General features: G+C 40.9%; 1 protein-coding gene across 1 annotated transcript; it reads right to left on the bottom strand.

The window, feature by feature from the left end:
- Positions 1–243: 243 nt before the first annotated feature.
- On the bottom strand, positions 244–15,805 carry SLC35E1 (solute carrier family 35 member E1). Its single transcript, XM_069102114.1, has 6 exons — positions 15,345–15,805; positions 14,183–14,253; positions 11,867–12,004; positions 9,961–10,086; positions 5,212–5,457; positions 244–3,995 (listed from the first exon to the last, which is right to left on the bottom strand). The coding sequence occupies exons 1-6, from the start codon at positions 15,772–15,774 to the stop codon at positions 3,768–3,770; spliced, it is 1,239 nt and encodes a 412-aa protein (XP_068958215.1). The 5' UTR covers positions 15,775–15,805; the 3' UTR covers positions 244–3,767.
- Between the last annotated feature and the right edge of the window lie 204 nt (positions 15,806–16,009).

The following is a 16,009-nucleotide window of genomic DNA, read 5'->3' as shown; positions in this document are numbered from 1 at the left end:
AGTTTCCCACAAAACATTTAAGCAATACCTGGGATGAAAAGCTACATGATGCTGAACTGGTTTTGGTTATTTCAAACATAATCCCCAATACTCTGAACTCAGCTGTGGAGTCCTACAAGAAAACCATTCATTTTGTCTAATCTGGCTGGTCTTCCTGAGTGCAGAGGCACATCTAGAAACAAGATCATTTCAAATAGTGCTCCCAGGAGGAGCTCATCCTGGAGGCTGAACGAATGCACAATGTTTTTTTTTCCTTATAGAGGCTTCTTTATTTTGTGGCAAATGCCACTGGTGAACATATACAACATGGAAAAATTCACTTTCACACACAATCTGGAAGCATTTTGGTCTGGAAAACAGGTTCAACATAATTGAAACAGGCCTGCAAATTTTCAAGTATTTATAAATAATATTTGTCTCTATGAAGATTATAATTGTCCTATGTCTTATTTTCCAGGGCAAACAAATGTTTTCTTTTATGACTGTGTCAAGATACATAACAAAATGAGGACAAGTTAGAAAAGCTGTAGAGGCCTGACTACCTACAGTAATAGGAGTTTTCCCTCATGTAAAATTACATAGACAGTAAATTATCTTAAACTATCAGAGAGCCTTAACACAACTAATGCTCTACTTAAAAGGTATGTACTCTGAGCAACCTTACAACTGTAAAGATTTATTTTCTTTCCTTTGATGGTGAGGAACATTTTGTTTGACTGTCCCCCAAGGGTCTTTTCATTCCAGTGTACGTACCTGCTACAAGTTCATGTACAGAATTAGAGACCACTCATTAATTTACACATGGTATTTAACAACTGTTTTACCTCACCTACATAAGATCCTGCATTAAAAAATTAAGTTAATATAAACTGCAATAATATCAGAAACTTCCTTTTACCTGGTTTTCTTTTGGAATTGGGTTACTGTGTTCAAGAAATCAAGTGGCAAAAGCCAGAAACACTACTTTGCTGTTTTAACTAGAATGTGCAAAAATGTCTTCAGTATTGCTCAAATGCTGCTAAAAAGAAAAAAAAAATCCACATATAGGATCTAAAGCCCATCATGAAGCAATCTGTGAAGTGCTTTCTGCATCTATCCCATGTTATGCCTTTTGACTTTTGGTGCTATACTCAAGCTTGGAAGCAGAGGGCTGAGCCACAAAAAGTCACTCTAAAATCTGCAACATATAAAAATCCAGCCATGGTAGGGGGATTGTAAGCAGTGCTAGGACCTTACAAAGCTGATCATTTATTTCTTTTGACTGATTTTATTCATGTACTAGCATACTTACTATAAAAAAGTAGCAACTTAAAAAAAGATTCAAATGTTGGTTATAATATTGGCTCATTTTCATGCAAAATACATATAAGAAGTTGAATTATTTTATTAATCTAACAGAAGCAAGAAGGAAAAAGTCAATGAGCCAACAATTGCCAGTGTGTTGTTTCCTTCTATAGAGAAGACTTCATTTTGTCCCATGTATGAGCAGAAAACGTAGTGGAACTCACTATGTACCATAAAAGAGGATTAAAAGATAAACAGCCCAAATGCTGTCCTGGTCTCTATGAAATACCTCGATATCTGGAGGAAGAAAGGCCATCAGTACATTAGGTAAATCCTTTATGAAAGGACATGGACAAGAATGGCACAGGCTAGGAAGGCCTAGACGGGTTATCATCTACAGCAGGGGTGTCAACCACAGAGAAATGGGGCCACTAAGCCATACAAAAGGATCCCTGTGGGCTAAATGTTGACATAGTTTTAAAATGTACTATTATCTGTTACTTTTATTTTTATTTACTTTATTTCTCAATTACATTTTAATCTGGATCAGGCGCATTCAGGAGTGTTATAGGCTGCAAGAGCCTGCATGCACACCTCTACTCTACAGTACCATATGTCAATAAGATCAATGAGGATCCACTGAGGTATCTATCCAACCAGTATTTTACAAGGAAGCCAGCACTTAAGATCCCAAGATTTGAGCTAAGATTTCATTACCTGGAGCAGAACTCCTTTAGAAGGCCAGTGGCATGGGACAGGATTAACACTGACCTCATGGGCTAATCATGTTCTATCAGGGTTTTTCAAAATGTAATAATTGCTAGGAAGCTGAAAAGAACAAGACAGAACATACTTATACCTGTAGTAAAATCAAATCCATGTCAGAGTCAGTTTAAATTGGGCTCTACTGTTATTTTCATTACCCAGTCAAAATATTTTGTGTGTTCAAAAAAAGAAAAGAAAAAAAAAGGCAAAGCTCAACAAATAACCTTTCATCCTTCACAAGACACATGATTCTAAATAATGTAATTAAAAAACATTCAACATAGCTTAACCATTTCTATTAGGAAATAGCAAAACAAACTTGCAGAGTATCCTTGATTCCTTTCTATTTTTCCCTGATTATAGTACGCAGATACAAAATTGCAAAATGACTTCTTCTTACTGCATACAGAAATGGCAAATGTTTGCTATTACCAATAGATCAGTGTTTTGAAACATTTGAAAGCAAAGGGTTTTAGATTCAAGAGGGAGTCAGAGGGCCCAAGATATAGACACACACATTTACAAACCATCTGTAGAAAGTGCTAAATCCTTCCTATAAAAACAAAGCTTCATGTGGCAGCATCTGTCTGCCAAATCTTTGCCCAATGCAACCTCAGAGAATGACAGAGTACAAGTCCTGGGGAAAGAGCTGTTTAAAGCACCGATTATTATTTCCTTATGTGTCTTTTGTTAATCAGGGAACATCTGCAATAATACTCCCTTGCTGCTGATATCACTTGATGCATCAAGGAAAGTATCCTGCGCCTTCCTGCAATGGAAGAGATGAACTTCCTTCTATGGATGTGAGCCAGTGAACTTCAGAATTTCAGGTCAAACAATCAAGTTGAACATGCCCAGCAACAAAAACAAATGATGCATGCCCAGAATGCAAACACGATGACAGCCCAGTCTATTGATTTCGGTTTTTTTACATTTGTTGAAGATCACAAATGGATTGTCACAATGCCTTGGGAAACTACTTGGCTATTCCTTATATTTGAAGTACTATTCATAGTCACTAATAAAATTCTTTCAGCACTGACCCTTCTTTGATTAAGTAAAAATCCCTCCTTTTTGACAATCTACAGAAACCATTAAAATGGGGTCACAAATTCCTACCAACCAAACCCTTTATCACCCACACTGTAGTTGTGACCCAAGCATGTTCAAGTAGTACGATGCAAACTTTGGTTTCTAGAGCCTTAGGCACAATCCTTGCCCATGATACCACAAATAGCTGAATGCCAAACTATGAAGAGTTTATCTAGAAATTTAAATTTTTCAAAAAGGATCTCAAGCAACTTCATTCAGAAAGCAAAGATGTTAACTTAGAAACACATGGCTTCAGAAAATTAAGCACAGAAAAGTAATACTGGCCACAATTTTCCTATTGACACAATCCTCCAGTGTCAAACTCCAAGACAACACAGCCAGCAAAGATCCCCCTCTCGTGGAGTCTGAAAGTTTACCTTTCACCAGAACCCCAAACTTTTGCACTGCAGCATTAATACTCCCTGCTCCGGAACCCCTAGGAAAGGTGCTCCATGCATAAAATGTATTTAGCGGAAGATAACGCTTGTATCATTGACAATCATGCACCTTCCCATCTGCAGGAGAAGTACATTCTATGATTCTGAATTCTGGTGTGTCAGAAGTTTCTGATACTGCTTGAGGGGAAAAAAATAATCTCTTAACAGTCTCTACCTGTCTTCTAAATTCTATACATCATAGTGATTTAAACTGTATGTGTTTGGATAGTTTTGCCTGTTGTACTGAAAGTGATCTGTGAAGATGCTGGTTCGACCATAGTAGTCCCCATGCTGAGGGAAAATAATTCCATTCTGAGATTTTTCTGGTGTGTTCCGATGATGATCAGGATTTCCAAGGTCTCCAGCTACCACAGGCAGAAGATGCTTCTTGGCCTCTTGATTTGCATCATACTTGGTCTGGACAGTAAAAAGTTAGATGAAACATTCAGGTTTTTTTTTTTACAAAATGCTTGCTTATTGCCAAATCCAAAAGCTTAGTTACTCAGAGTTTCAAACAAATTAGTATTTTTAGAGCAAGGCAGACATTGGAACAATTTATGAACATTAAGAAGCCCAAGACAAATTCCTGTTTCCAATCAATAGCTACCAGTCTATTTTTCTTTTCCTGGCAATTAAAATTCCCAATTATTGGTCAAACAGATAATGAATAATGTGTTTATTTTTAAGCACATTTGAGGTGGAATTTAGGATAGAAAAAGAGGAGGGGAACTATGACATATGAGGTTTAACTGAGAAAATGGGAATGTTTAGCCCAAAGAAGAGATGTAGGTACATGATCACTGTTTTTAAATATTTCAAGGGTTCCCTTCTGAGATGTAGCTAGAAATTTTGTCTCAGAGTTAAGAAGGCTTAGATTCAAGTCCAGCCTATAATTCATCCTGTCTACAGGACTTCAGACAAGTTCCTTAATTTTTAAGTGCCCATGGCAACTCTCTAAGGTACCAGTTACCTCTCTGTTTTGGCAGGGGAATTTTCCTCAATATGTTTTCCCCATACCAACAAAGTCCCTTGTATAGGATTCCCTTCTACCCCTCAAAAAAGAGAGTTTATCATGGGTGGCTCCAGGGATTAAATTACAGCATAAGGGTGAAATGTAGAGAAGCAGACTTGGGTCTAATAGAAGGAAGTACTTTCTAACAAAGATAGCTGCCAGAAAACTGAAGGGGTCCTCTTGCTGGGTATTAAGTTTTCTGTCACTAGAGATATTAAAACAGAAGCTGGATACTGACTTACCAGGGGTGAATCGTGCTTTGGGCAAGGACTAAAATGGAAAGGCTCTGAAGGCTTTTTAAATCCTAAAATTCCTGTGTTCTATGAATGCTGAGGATAGAAATGATCTGGCCATTTTTTTCCAAAGGAGAGAGAGGGGGCTTCAAAACAACATCTGCCTATATACCCATCTCAGACAATTTAAACACAGATGAATAGCTGCTCAAGAGAAGAGTGAACCTTCAATTTTTGATCCCTGAACCCTCCAACCAAGGGCCCCGTTGAGGAAGTGTTTGCCAACCCCAGACCCTTAAACCTATTTTTCATAGGCACTAAAAGGCAATTCTTGAACGCTGACATTAAGAGGAGACTAACCTGAGCTGGATTCACAAAAGACACTTACCTTATTATACAAGAAGACCCCTAAGATAGCTGTCATCATGCCCAGAACATTAGTGCTGGTGACTGGGTTGCGTAGCATTATGAGGGACACTGTGATAACCATGATCCTCTTTGTAGCATTTGCAACAGAATAACTCAATGGGCTGATCAAATTAAGAATACTAAAAGCAATGACGTTCTGTGCAAAGTTACAAAATCCGCTGACTATTAGCAGCATTAAAGTCCAGGGCCACTGGGAAATCGAATTCTACAGAAAGGGAAATAAAAAACCCACAACATTGTGTTACTTCAAAATTACAAAACTGATCCACAGTGGAAAAACAAAATTGTTAAGTGTTAGAGGAAGTGCTATAACATCTGAAAGCACTGAGAACTTACACACAGAGCTCATTAGAGTGGTAAATACCTTTCAAATACCTCATTCAACCTTTAGAACTATTTTGTGATTAGGTAGTACAAATGCTATTATCCCATTTTACAAATGATGAAAATGAGATTTAGAGGAAAAGATAAACTTGTGCAAGGTTAGGTGGCAGACATCACACTTGAACCCAAATCTTCTGATAACAAATCGAGGGTACTTGTCCCTGGACAGAAATTAATTATGTGAACATAGGAGAAGACAGAGATTGGGCTCTAGCGGCTAAGTCAAAGGAGACTTTGAGGGGCAGATGTCCTGTGAGATCCCTTCTCAACACCTATTCCAAATGAAGCTGGATCTGATATCCTTCTAACTTAGGAAAGAAAGGGAAAATGCCTGGATGGATGGTTGATGGTAGATCATTATATTTTTACAGCAGAACTACTTAGAGTAATTCATATCTTCCACAATGATAATTATAAACACCTGGTGGTGATGGATCCTCTTCCTACTATTTTCATGAGCAGAATCTCAGCATTGGAAAGAGGCAAGCATTGAGAGGCAATACCTACCAAGAATCCTTTCTATAACAAGACTGAAAAGTCATCATCCAGGATCCTAAAAAGGCAGCTTATTTCACTTATGGAGAACTCGAATTGATAAGAAATTTATCTTTTTCTTCTTCTAAAAATTGTCTTAAACCCTTTATTGGATTTGTAACAAGGATCTACAACTACAAATCACAGAAATGAAGGAGACAATGCTACCCAGCTCAAGATAGAATAGGCAGGTGTGAATGGGTCTTTGGCTTCAAAAGAGTTTTCAAATAAGGAGAAACAAAAATCTAAGGAAGCAAAGATGATTAGACATAAAGAGGGTGACCAAACGACCAGACTTAGGGTATAGGCAGGGTTAGTTGTTGAGGCATCTGGTGCCTTTTGATCATCATTCACCTTTCACCCCAACTCCAGGCTTCCATCCTCAATTTCCTGCTCTCAGGGCTTCCTTAACTTTTGTTTTCCACCTAGATTTGGGATTGTATTGGAGTAGAGAAGAAAGTAGCCTGGCTACTCCCTTAATCAGATCAAGATCTGCCCACTGTCTTTAGTTTAAAATTTTAGGGGATCGGGTTAGCAAGTTTTCCAAACCTTAATTTTCTTTGCTGCAACTTTCATGTCCTTCAAATACTTGAAAAGGGCTATCATGTCCCCTTAATTCTGCTCCTCTTCAAGCTGACCATCTCAGCTTTTATCTTCTAAAGACCTATCACTTTCTCCTACCTGTAGTGCTCCTTGTCAAAGTGAGGCACCTCAAACTCAATAGTTACATTTATATATTGCCTGAAGGTTTGCAAAGCACTTTACATAGATTATTTCATTTGATCTCTAAAACAAACCTGAACTATATGCATTATCTTCACTTTTAGAGATGAGAAAATTGAGGTTCAGCGAGGTTATATGATGTACCCAGGGTTAACACTTGAGGCAACTGGTTAATGCTTGAGGCAAATGAAATTCAGTTCTTCTTTCCACACAACCTCCCAAGTGAACATAGTTGGCTCACATAAGAATTAGATAGGACCCTTCATATCATTTAGCCTAATTCTCTCCTTTAAAAAATAAAGAAACAAGGCCAAGAGAGAGCAAATTATCTACCAAGCACAGTCACAAAACTAGTTACTGGCAAACCCGAGACAAGAACCAGGGTCTCCTCGTTCCAAGTTCAGTATACGTTCCACTGTGTTAGGCTGGCTTCAACTAAAGAAACTGTTCAAATCAGTCAGTGGTTCGCACTGATACAATTAAGTACGATATTCTTTATAATGCCAACAACTCTTAAGACAGAATCATTTTCCTATTAGCCTATAAACAAATCCATTCAAACTCAAACTTTTTGTCTCCTTACAAAAATGCGACTATATGATAATAAACAGCCAACCCTCCTCTATGATATTCCCAATCACAAAACAATGGCCAAAAGGTAAAGAATTTAAAAATAGGACCAAGCCAGATATATTACATTCTCTGGGCATGGATATAGTATCTATTAACACACAGATTCTCTACCTATTTCCTTATTTCAAAAATGGCCTTGATGTTTGTGGGTGACTATAAAAGAGTACATATTCAAGTCCTAATTATCCATAAATAATCCTCAAATAGTCACTGAATAGTTGGTATGTGAAGGGTACTGTGCTAGCACTGAGTGTACAGATGGCTGGGAAAATTTTAAACAACAGAAAAATTATAATATGTATTTGGCTTAAGAATGCATTTTTAAATTTACAGGTCAATGTGGGTATATTTAATGTTCTGGAAATTCACTTTGAACCAGAGAAGAGCAACACAGCGTAGAGTCAGGAAGATGTGGGTTCAATTCTTGCCTCTGACACTTGCTAGCTGTGTGACCACAGCTTTGTTATTCAAGCTGAGTCTCGTTTTCCTCATCAGTAAAATGTGGATTAGCATTTGCAAAACTCATGTCAAAGAACTGTTTTTATTTTGAGGCTTACACATGACAATGGGAGAAAGCATTTTGCAAACTTTAAAGCACTAGACATGAGTTGTTGCAGTTGGTATTAATATCATACCAAGTAATGAAAAGTCATGGTGAAGACATGATTGAAGAACACCTAGTAGTAACCTCTAATTTGCCTGTCTCTCATGAAAGCATCATGGTATATTTGAATGCGAAGCTTGGAGATCATGGTTGAAACACTGGTTCTGCCACTAACTCTCTGGGAAATATTGGGCAAATAATTTTATCATCTGTGAAATGAGATGAAAATGGCCTTCAAGGTCCCGTATAGTTCTGACATTCTGTGGCTCTGTAATAGGTAAACGCTCTATAAATGCACCTGATTAAAAATGTTTTTAAATATAAATATAATTAGCTAGAAAGAAAGGTACTGGGGTGAAAAAAGGTTGAAAACACAAAACCATGGGGTGGCTAGGTGGTGCAGTGAATAGAGCACCAATCCTACAGTCAGGAGGACCTGAGTTCAAATCCGGCCTCAGACACTTAACACAAAAACTAGCTGTATGACCTTGGGCAAGTCACTTAACCCCAATTGCCCTCCAAAAAGCAAAAAAATAAAAAAAAAAGCCACAAGGTTAGAAGAAATTGAGAGAAACAAGAAGGGAAAAGCTGACAAAAAGAGACAGGAACAGAATGAAAAGAAACTCAGTAGCTCAAATTAGCGTCTGCTTTAGTTCAGAAAGTCTTTCTCATCTATGCCCAAAGGGTTATAAAACTGTGCATACCCTTTGACCCAGACATACCACTATTAGGTCTGTATCCCAAAGGGAGTTAAGAAAAAGGGGGGGAGGATCTATTTGTACAAAAATATTTATAGCTGGGTTTTTTTTGTGGTAACAAAGAATTGGAAAGTGAGGGGGATGTCCATCAATTAGGGAATGGATGAACAAGTTGTGGTTCATAATAGTAATGGAATACTACTTTGCTGTAAGAAATGACAAGCATGATGATTTCAGAAAAACTTGAGATTTACACGAACTGATATAAAGGGAGATGAGAAAAATATTGTATACAGTGACAGCAATGCTGCATAATGATCAACTATGAATGACTCAGTTATCCTCAGCAATACAACGATATAACAAAGGACCCATGATGAAAAAAGCTGTATACCTCCATAGGAAAAAACTGATGGGAGTCTGAATGCAGATGGAAGTGTACAATTTTTTTTTACTTTATGTTTTGTGTTGGTTTTTTTGGTTTGTTTTCTTTCACAAAATTACTAATATGGAAATGTTTTGCATGACTGCATATCTATAATCTATATCAAACTGCTTACCATCTCAGGAAGGGAAGAGAATTTGGAGCTCAAAAATTTTTTTAAATGTTAAAAATTATATATGTAATCGGGAAAGATATCCATAGAGACAAAAAGTCTTTCTTGGCAGCTGTGTCTGAAAATGGCAAGAGAACTCCAACCTTTCATTACATTTCTCATTGGAAGAGTAAGTAGAGATGATAATGATGATGATGTCAACAAAAGAAAACACAAGGTGAAAACACAAAGAAATTGAAATGCAGATTTCTCAGGATGAAGGCAGACTGCCAGAAAGGCTTGCCATTACTATGTGGAAGTAAGTACAGGGCCATTCCCTTCCTGGCTTCTTCTAATGAATGAAAAACAGGATTATCAGTAGGTTAGAGCAAACATACAGCATGAGGAAGAAAAGAAGCTGATTTCCTTCTCAACTGTGCAAAAATACACAGCATAATAAAGAACTCTGTATTAAGAGGGCTACTTATCAGATGCCAGAAACTTTAGAAAGTTCAACAAAAAGTAATGGCTCCAAAAACACAAAATCTACTTTGAAACTAGTAAGGAAAACAGATTCTTTGCTTTGGCCAACTTACCAGGTCATTCTCTACTAGGAAAGAAGAAAGGTCAACCAAAACCCATGTTGGGATCATAAAAAAGACAGCGTGACATCCAAGTATGTTCAACAACCGAAGATGATGGATCCTTGAATCTCTCAGCACCTGAAAATACAAGACTCTTTAAGTAACTGACCAATCTTTTCCACAGTAGAAATTTTTTTAATTCACAGACTGACAGAGTGGGAGAGAACCTCAGAACTACTCTAACATGTCCTTGAATTCTCTTTAACATATACCCAAGTAGTCACCCAAACTTCACTAGCAGATGCCAGGAAAGGGGGATGCACTATCCATAACCAGCAATTGCAGCCACCCCCTCCATCTCTGGGCAGTTCTAACCATGAGTAAGTTTTCCTTTATATCAAACCTACATCTGCTTCTCTATGACTTCCACTTCTGCTGCCAATTCTTCTAAGCCCTTCAAATACTTACAAGAGCAGCTACCATGTACCCCCTAAGCTCTGTTCTTCTCTATATTAAAAATGATCAATTCTTTCAAGTAATCTTCAGCGCCCTTACCAATCTGATTGTACTAAAACTTATCAATGTTATTTTTCAAATGAGGTCCTTAGACCTGCAGTAGCCCAGAAATGGTCAGATCTGTGAAGATAAAAGCAGGTTCCTTATCTCCTTCATTATGAACCTTTAAGTGTTTTAATGAAGTCCCAGATTGAATTAGCTTTCTTAGCTGCCATATCACACTATCATCCATCAAACAAACATTTATCAGGTGCTTAAAGTACCAGGTTGTGTTAGGATTCAGTTTAAATAAAACCAGCTACCTTCAGAGTTTACATTCTAATTTGAATGGGCATTGCCTCAAGCAAAGTGAGAACTGGGAAAGACCTTAGCTTAAAAAGGCTAAGGTTTCACACTGCACCCTGGGCCATCTCCAATTATCCTGATCTGCATTTGGTCACTGAACCCAAATGGCTCTGGAGGAAAAAATGAGGCTGGTGACTTTACACAGCCCTCCCTCACTTAAAACCAATTCACTTGAAAGCCATAACATCATCTTCCTGTCTACAGTCCTCTGGGTTGAGGCTCTCACCAATTGGCAAAGGTGTCCATCCATCCATGACACACAAAAAATGTGTAAGAATAGCTATTTCGTAGTATTTTAGATAGAGGTCACAACATACTTGACTCACAAAACTCCGTGAAGCAGATAGTGCAAATATTATTATTATCTGTTTTCAAAGATGACAGCAAAGTTCATACTTAAATAGCCTTGCTCAGGGTCACACAATGCTGTCAAAGTGTCAAAGGTGCCACCTAACCCAGTTCTCAGCTGACAAGTTCAGTATTCTTTCCACTTTAAAATACTGCCTCTTTGCATTATTCCAGCTTAATTTGCCACACTAATACATAACAGACTCTGGGCAAAGGAAAAAAGACCTGCTCTGAAGACTCTAAACTTTCTAAGAGGAGGGACCATATCTTATTATAATTATTATTATTTTGGTATCTCCTCCAGTACCTGGGTAATTAAGTGTTTTTGCAGAATCTAAAGGTTTATCATTTTGAATATTATAAACAAAATTAAGTAACAGAAACTTACATTGATATAACACTTTACAATTTAGAAGACGCTTTTCCATACATTATTTCATTTGATGCTGACAAGAGCCATAGATTGTAGGCCATGCAACAATAATCACCTTTTTATAAATTGGAAAGCTACAGTTTAAAGGTGCACTAACTTACCCACAAACACAGAGACAGAATGAAGCAAACCATCATCTCTGTCTTTTTAACTCTACTGACCAGTGCCCTTTCTATCACATCCAGCTACATTAAAAAACAACACCACCACTACAAATCACTAAGACTTTTCCCATTCTTGGGAAATCCATTACACCACCAATGACTGAATGAATACCTTTTTGGAGAATATGTTCTGAAGGGAAAAGCAGAGGGTCGCTGCCAGAGCACTGATGAGCCCCCACATATCAAAGGACAACTCAGTGACTGTGGCTAACAAGACACCGCTGATGATGGGGATCAAGGATAAATATACCTGGAAGAGGAAGAATGGAGAAGACACTTTAGTGTACACACTGTCATGGTGGCCATGCTGTCATGCACAGGATAAATCTAACTAGTACTGACCAGTGACCAAGAGACTGTATACTCCAAAGGAAATTCTTTCAATACTGTCCTCCCCACCTCCCCACTTCAGCTAAAAAAGTAACCAAAGGCAAGAGAGAGCCAGAAGAAAACACAAATGAATCAATCTTATTAAGTCTAATGCTCCAAGATTTTTTAAAGTGCCTTCTCAGAAAAGGGTATTTTTGTTAAAAGGAACTGATGAACTCTCACATCCTTTTTTAACTAATCTAGATATCACACTTAATTCTTGTCATAGAATAATTTTGAAAACAATTCAAGAATGCCTATTTAAATGGCAATAATAATAACAATAACAACTAACACTTATTGTTCTGGCTATGTGCCAGGCACTTTACAAATACTATCTCATTTGATCCTCACAATAGCTAGGTGCTATTTTTGATTTCCATTTTACAAATGTGGGAAACAGGTAGTTAAGGGAGTTGCCCAGGATAACAGCTAAGTTTATGAAGCTGGATTTGAATGCGAATTCTTCCTGATTACAGGCCCAGCACTCTATCCACTATACCACCTAGGTACCCAAAAGCTGCCTCTCTCCAGTAAGGATAGCAGTTCACAGAAGCAACCACATAGAGTCCCCTTAAACTTCCACAGAAACAGGGTTTTTCTGCAACATTGGGAGCTCTAGAACATTTCCCTACAAATGTGATTCCTTGTGGGTAAGGCTGCTGATATTTTACATAGCAGACATTCAGACTTGTTTACTTAGAAGCAAGGGCCCTGAGTTCCTGGGTAGATTCTGTAGATTCTCTCATAAAGAAGGGCTGTTCCATTTTCTCCTTTCTGTGCAAGGAAGTTTAAATTCCCTCACTCATATAGGCACAATACCCTATGCGATGTAGATTATAATATACAGTGAAGAACACTACACTAGGAGTACAGGGACCCAAGGCTCAACTCCACCAGGAACTAGTTGTGTGACCCTTGGTCTCAGGTTCTCCCTCTGTAAATTAAATCAAATTTCCTATAATTGTAAGTAGAATGAGCTACCTCAGAAGAGATAGTGGGCTAACCCCATAAAGGCAGGTCTTCCTCCAGAGGCTAGATGATCCCTGATGGTCCTAGTCCTTCCTACCCTGAGAATATCTGATTTTATGATGTCTCACATAAGCAATACATTAATCTATGAAATACTGAGTTATGTGGCTTTATGACTAAAAGAATCAGTCAATCAATCAACATTTATTAAGCAACTATTATGTGCCAGGCACAGTGAATTATAAGAAAAAGCAAAAGACAGCCCTCGAAGAGGAACAGGATGAAATAAATTCTTTTAGACTGCAGTTTTAAGTGAGTAAAGATTTATAAGGAATAAACCAAAGGTGACCTAGTTTTCTGTGAAATGGGCCTGGATCTAGAACACTGCCTGATTGTGAACTACATAAAACACACAGGTTACAAACCACTGTTTTTTAAAACCTTTTTTGAGTCTGTCAATCCCACCAGTTTAAATTCTCAGCTTTCAGATGAGGATGCTGCAGACACCAAGACGGAGTCTACATGGGATAGTACTTCAGCCCTTTAGATATTACTGCTGACCAGGCCAAAAAAGCTTACTTATTCAGCCATGTGCTCTTGGCATTACTGATAAGTGGAAATGTTATTTTTAGGAGAACTCAAAAGACAATAAGCCAAGCTCTGTTTCAACTTCTAAAGAGTTCCTGGATTTTACCCAAAGGAGAAACCTGGGTTTCTAGCAGACTAGGAACTCATTCTTGGTTCCTTGAAATTACCTGTTTGGTTTTTTCACCTATGTAACCAATTGGAAACTGCCTCGCTTGCAGGGAGTGGAAGGGGGTGTGTGGGAAGGTGTGGTGCCAAGTTCCGGCAGTGCAGCAACTACTCAGAAACTGAGAAGACTGAGCTGGAAGGGCAGGGGAAGACCATCTTGTCTGTCAAATGACCCTCCTTTGACAAAAGGAAATAGACTCGAGTGGGGAAGTTACTTTCAAAAAGTCACACCAAAATCTTAGTGGGGAATCTCCACAGCCATTGGCCCCAGCCTAGGGCTGTTTGGGCTGTTCCATGCAGCCATGTCTGAGTGCCGAGTAACTGTACATTTTACCTTGGTGCTCTGCTTCTCCTTCATGATGATCCGGGACAGCAGCACCACCCAGATTGGCATGGTTGCCTTCACTACAATGGAAGGAGTTTGGAGGATGGGGGATGAGGTGAGCTTAGGTGTTTTAACAGATAGACAGGTGATGTGTTAGAGGCACCCTTGAGCTACTGCCCCTTTCCACATACCTTTGGGGTCTCCTCCCAACCAATCGCCCCTCCCTCAGATCCCCTTCAGTTCAACCACCGCACCTAGCCTTTTCTGCCCTAAAGTTCACTAACTGAAGTCCCAATCAGTCTCTCCTGCCCAAGTCAGCTCCGTGCATCATAGCTGCCTGCAACCCATTCCCTCCTTTCCTGACTCTTAGGACTCCTCCCTATATTTCTATCTGCTAAGTTCTAAACCCTCCCAGACCCCATCTGCTCTGTGGATGAGTCACTCTCCCCATCCTGCCCCAAAGAATAGGACATCCCAGGGCCCCTTCTGCGTCTTGCCTCTAGACTTGAAGGTCCCAGTCCCTCAGTTCAGTCTCCTGTTCTCAGTTCCCCACCCAGGGCCAAAGAAGCCCCCTTCAATTCAATCGTTTGGGAAATAGCCACTACCTGGACTAGAACCAAAACAACAACAAAAATGAAACTTTCTCCACCCTCGGGTTTAGAGCCTAACATAGCACTTTCACTCCTCAGCCTCCCTGCCTCCTACCTTCATCTCCCCACAATCTCCTGTAACCTCCAATCTCCTCCTCTGCTCTCAAGCCTCCACTTCCTCATCAGCAAGCTCCTCCCCCGGGTCTCTGCTGCTTTCCTCTCCAGCCCCCCCAGTTTCTAGGTCTCTTCAAGATTCCCTCTCCCCTCCTTAACTCGTTAGTCTCCAGATCCCCTCTGGCCTCCCTCAGTTCTGGGTCTACGCCTCATTTTGTGCCCCCCCCCCCCATTCGCTCGGTTCCCGGGCATCCCTTTAGCTCCCCAGTCTTCGGGATACCCAGCCCCTTCAGTTGCCCGGGGCGTACCCACGGCCTCCCAAGTGTCTCCCCTCGGCCTCGGGGCCTTTCCTCGGTCGCCCTCCAGTCAGGCTCTGAGCCCCTCCCCTTCGCCCTACAACACACACCCCCCCCGGGCTCCGGGTCCCCCCGGGCCTCCCGGACCCCCGGGCCCCGTTCGGGCCTCACCGGTGTGCGCGTAGGATACGGGCACCTTCCAGATGCTGAAATGAGCCGACACGGAGGCGAAGTACTTGCCGAAGGCCAGCGGGAGCACGTAGCGCGGGTAGAAGCGGGGAGGCAGTGGGTCGGCGCCCGCGGCCGCGCCGGGGCCGGAGCCGGGCCCCGGGCCCCGGGCGGGAGGGATGCGCCAGGCCCGCAGCAGCGGCGGGAGCCCCGCGCACAGCGCCAAGATGTGGCAAAGCGATACGGTCACGGGGAAGGGGAAGCCGCTCAGGATGATCTTGTTCACCACGTTCCCGCCCGCGCTCAGCGCGTACCACAGCAGGCATAGCGCCGCCACCCGCGCACCCTCCCGCGCCCCGGCGCCCCGCGCGCCGCTAACCGATCCGCCGCCAGCAGCCGAGGCCGCGGCCGAGGCCGCTGCTGCCGCCGCCATCCTGCAGCTCCGGGCCCGGATCGGGACCCCGCGCGCCGGTCGGGGGCGGGGCGGGACCGGCCCGGGGGCGCGCGCCGGGCCCACTTTGCCCCGCCCCCTCCCGTTGTAGCCGCAGCTCCATAGGTCGGAGTCTATCTATGTCATCGACGCCGATGACGTGAAGGAGACGAAGTGAGCCACCTCCCAGAGAGGAGCAGTTGGCCACGTCACTTCCGGCCGCGTCGGAAGCGAACTT

The sequence above is a fragment of the Petaurus breviceps genome, unplaced genomic scaffold (assembly GCF_028583685.1).
Source record: "Petaurus breviceps papuanus isolate PSGF00001 unplaced genomic scaffold, PetGlider_PUasm1.0 523, whole genome shotgun sequence".
Taxonomy (NCBI): Eukaryota; Metazoa; Chordata; class Mammalia; order Diprotodontia; family Petauridae; genus Petaurus; species Petaurus breviceps.
This window is presented reverse-complemented; position numbering and strand designations above follow the sequence as displayed.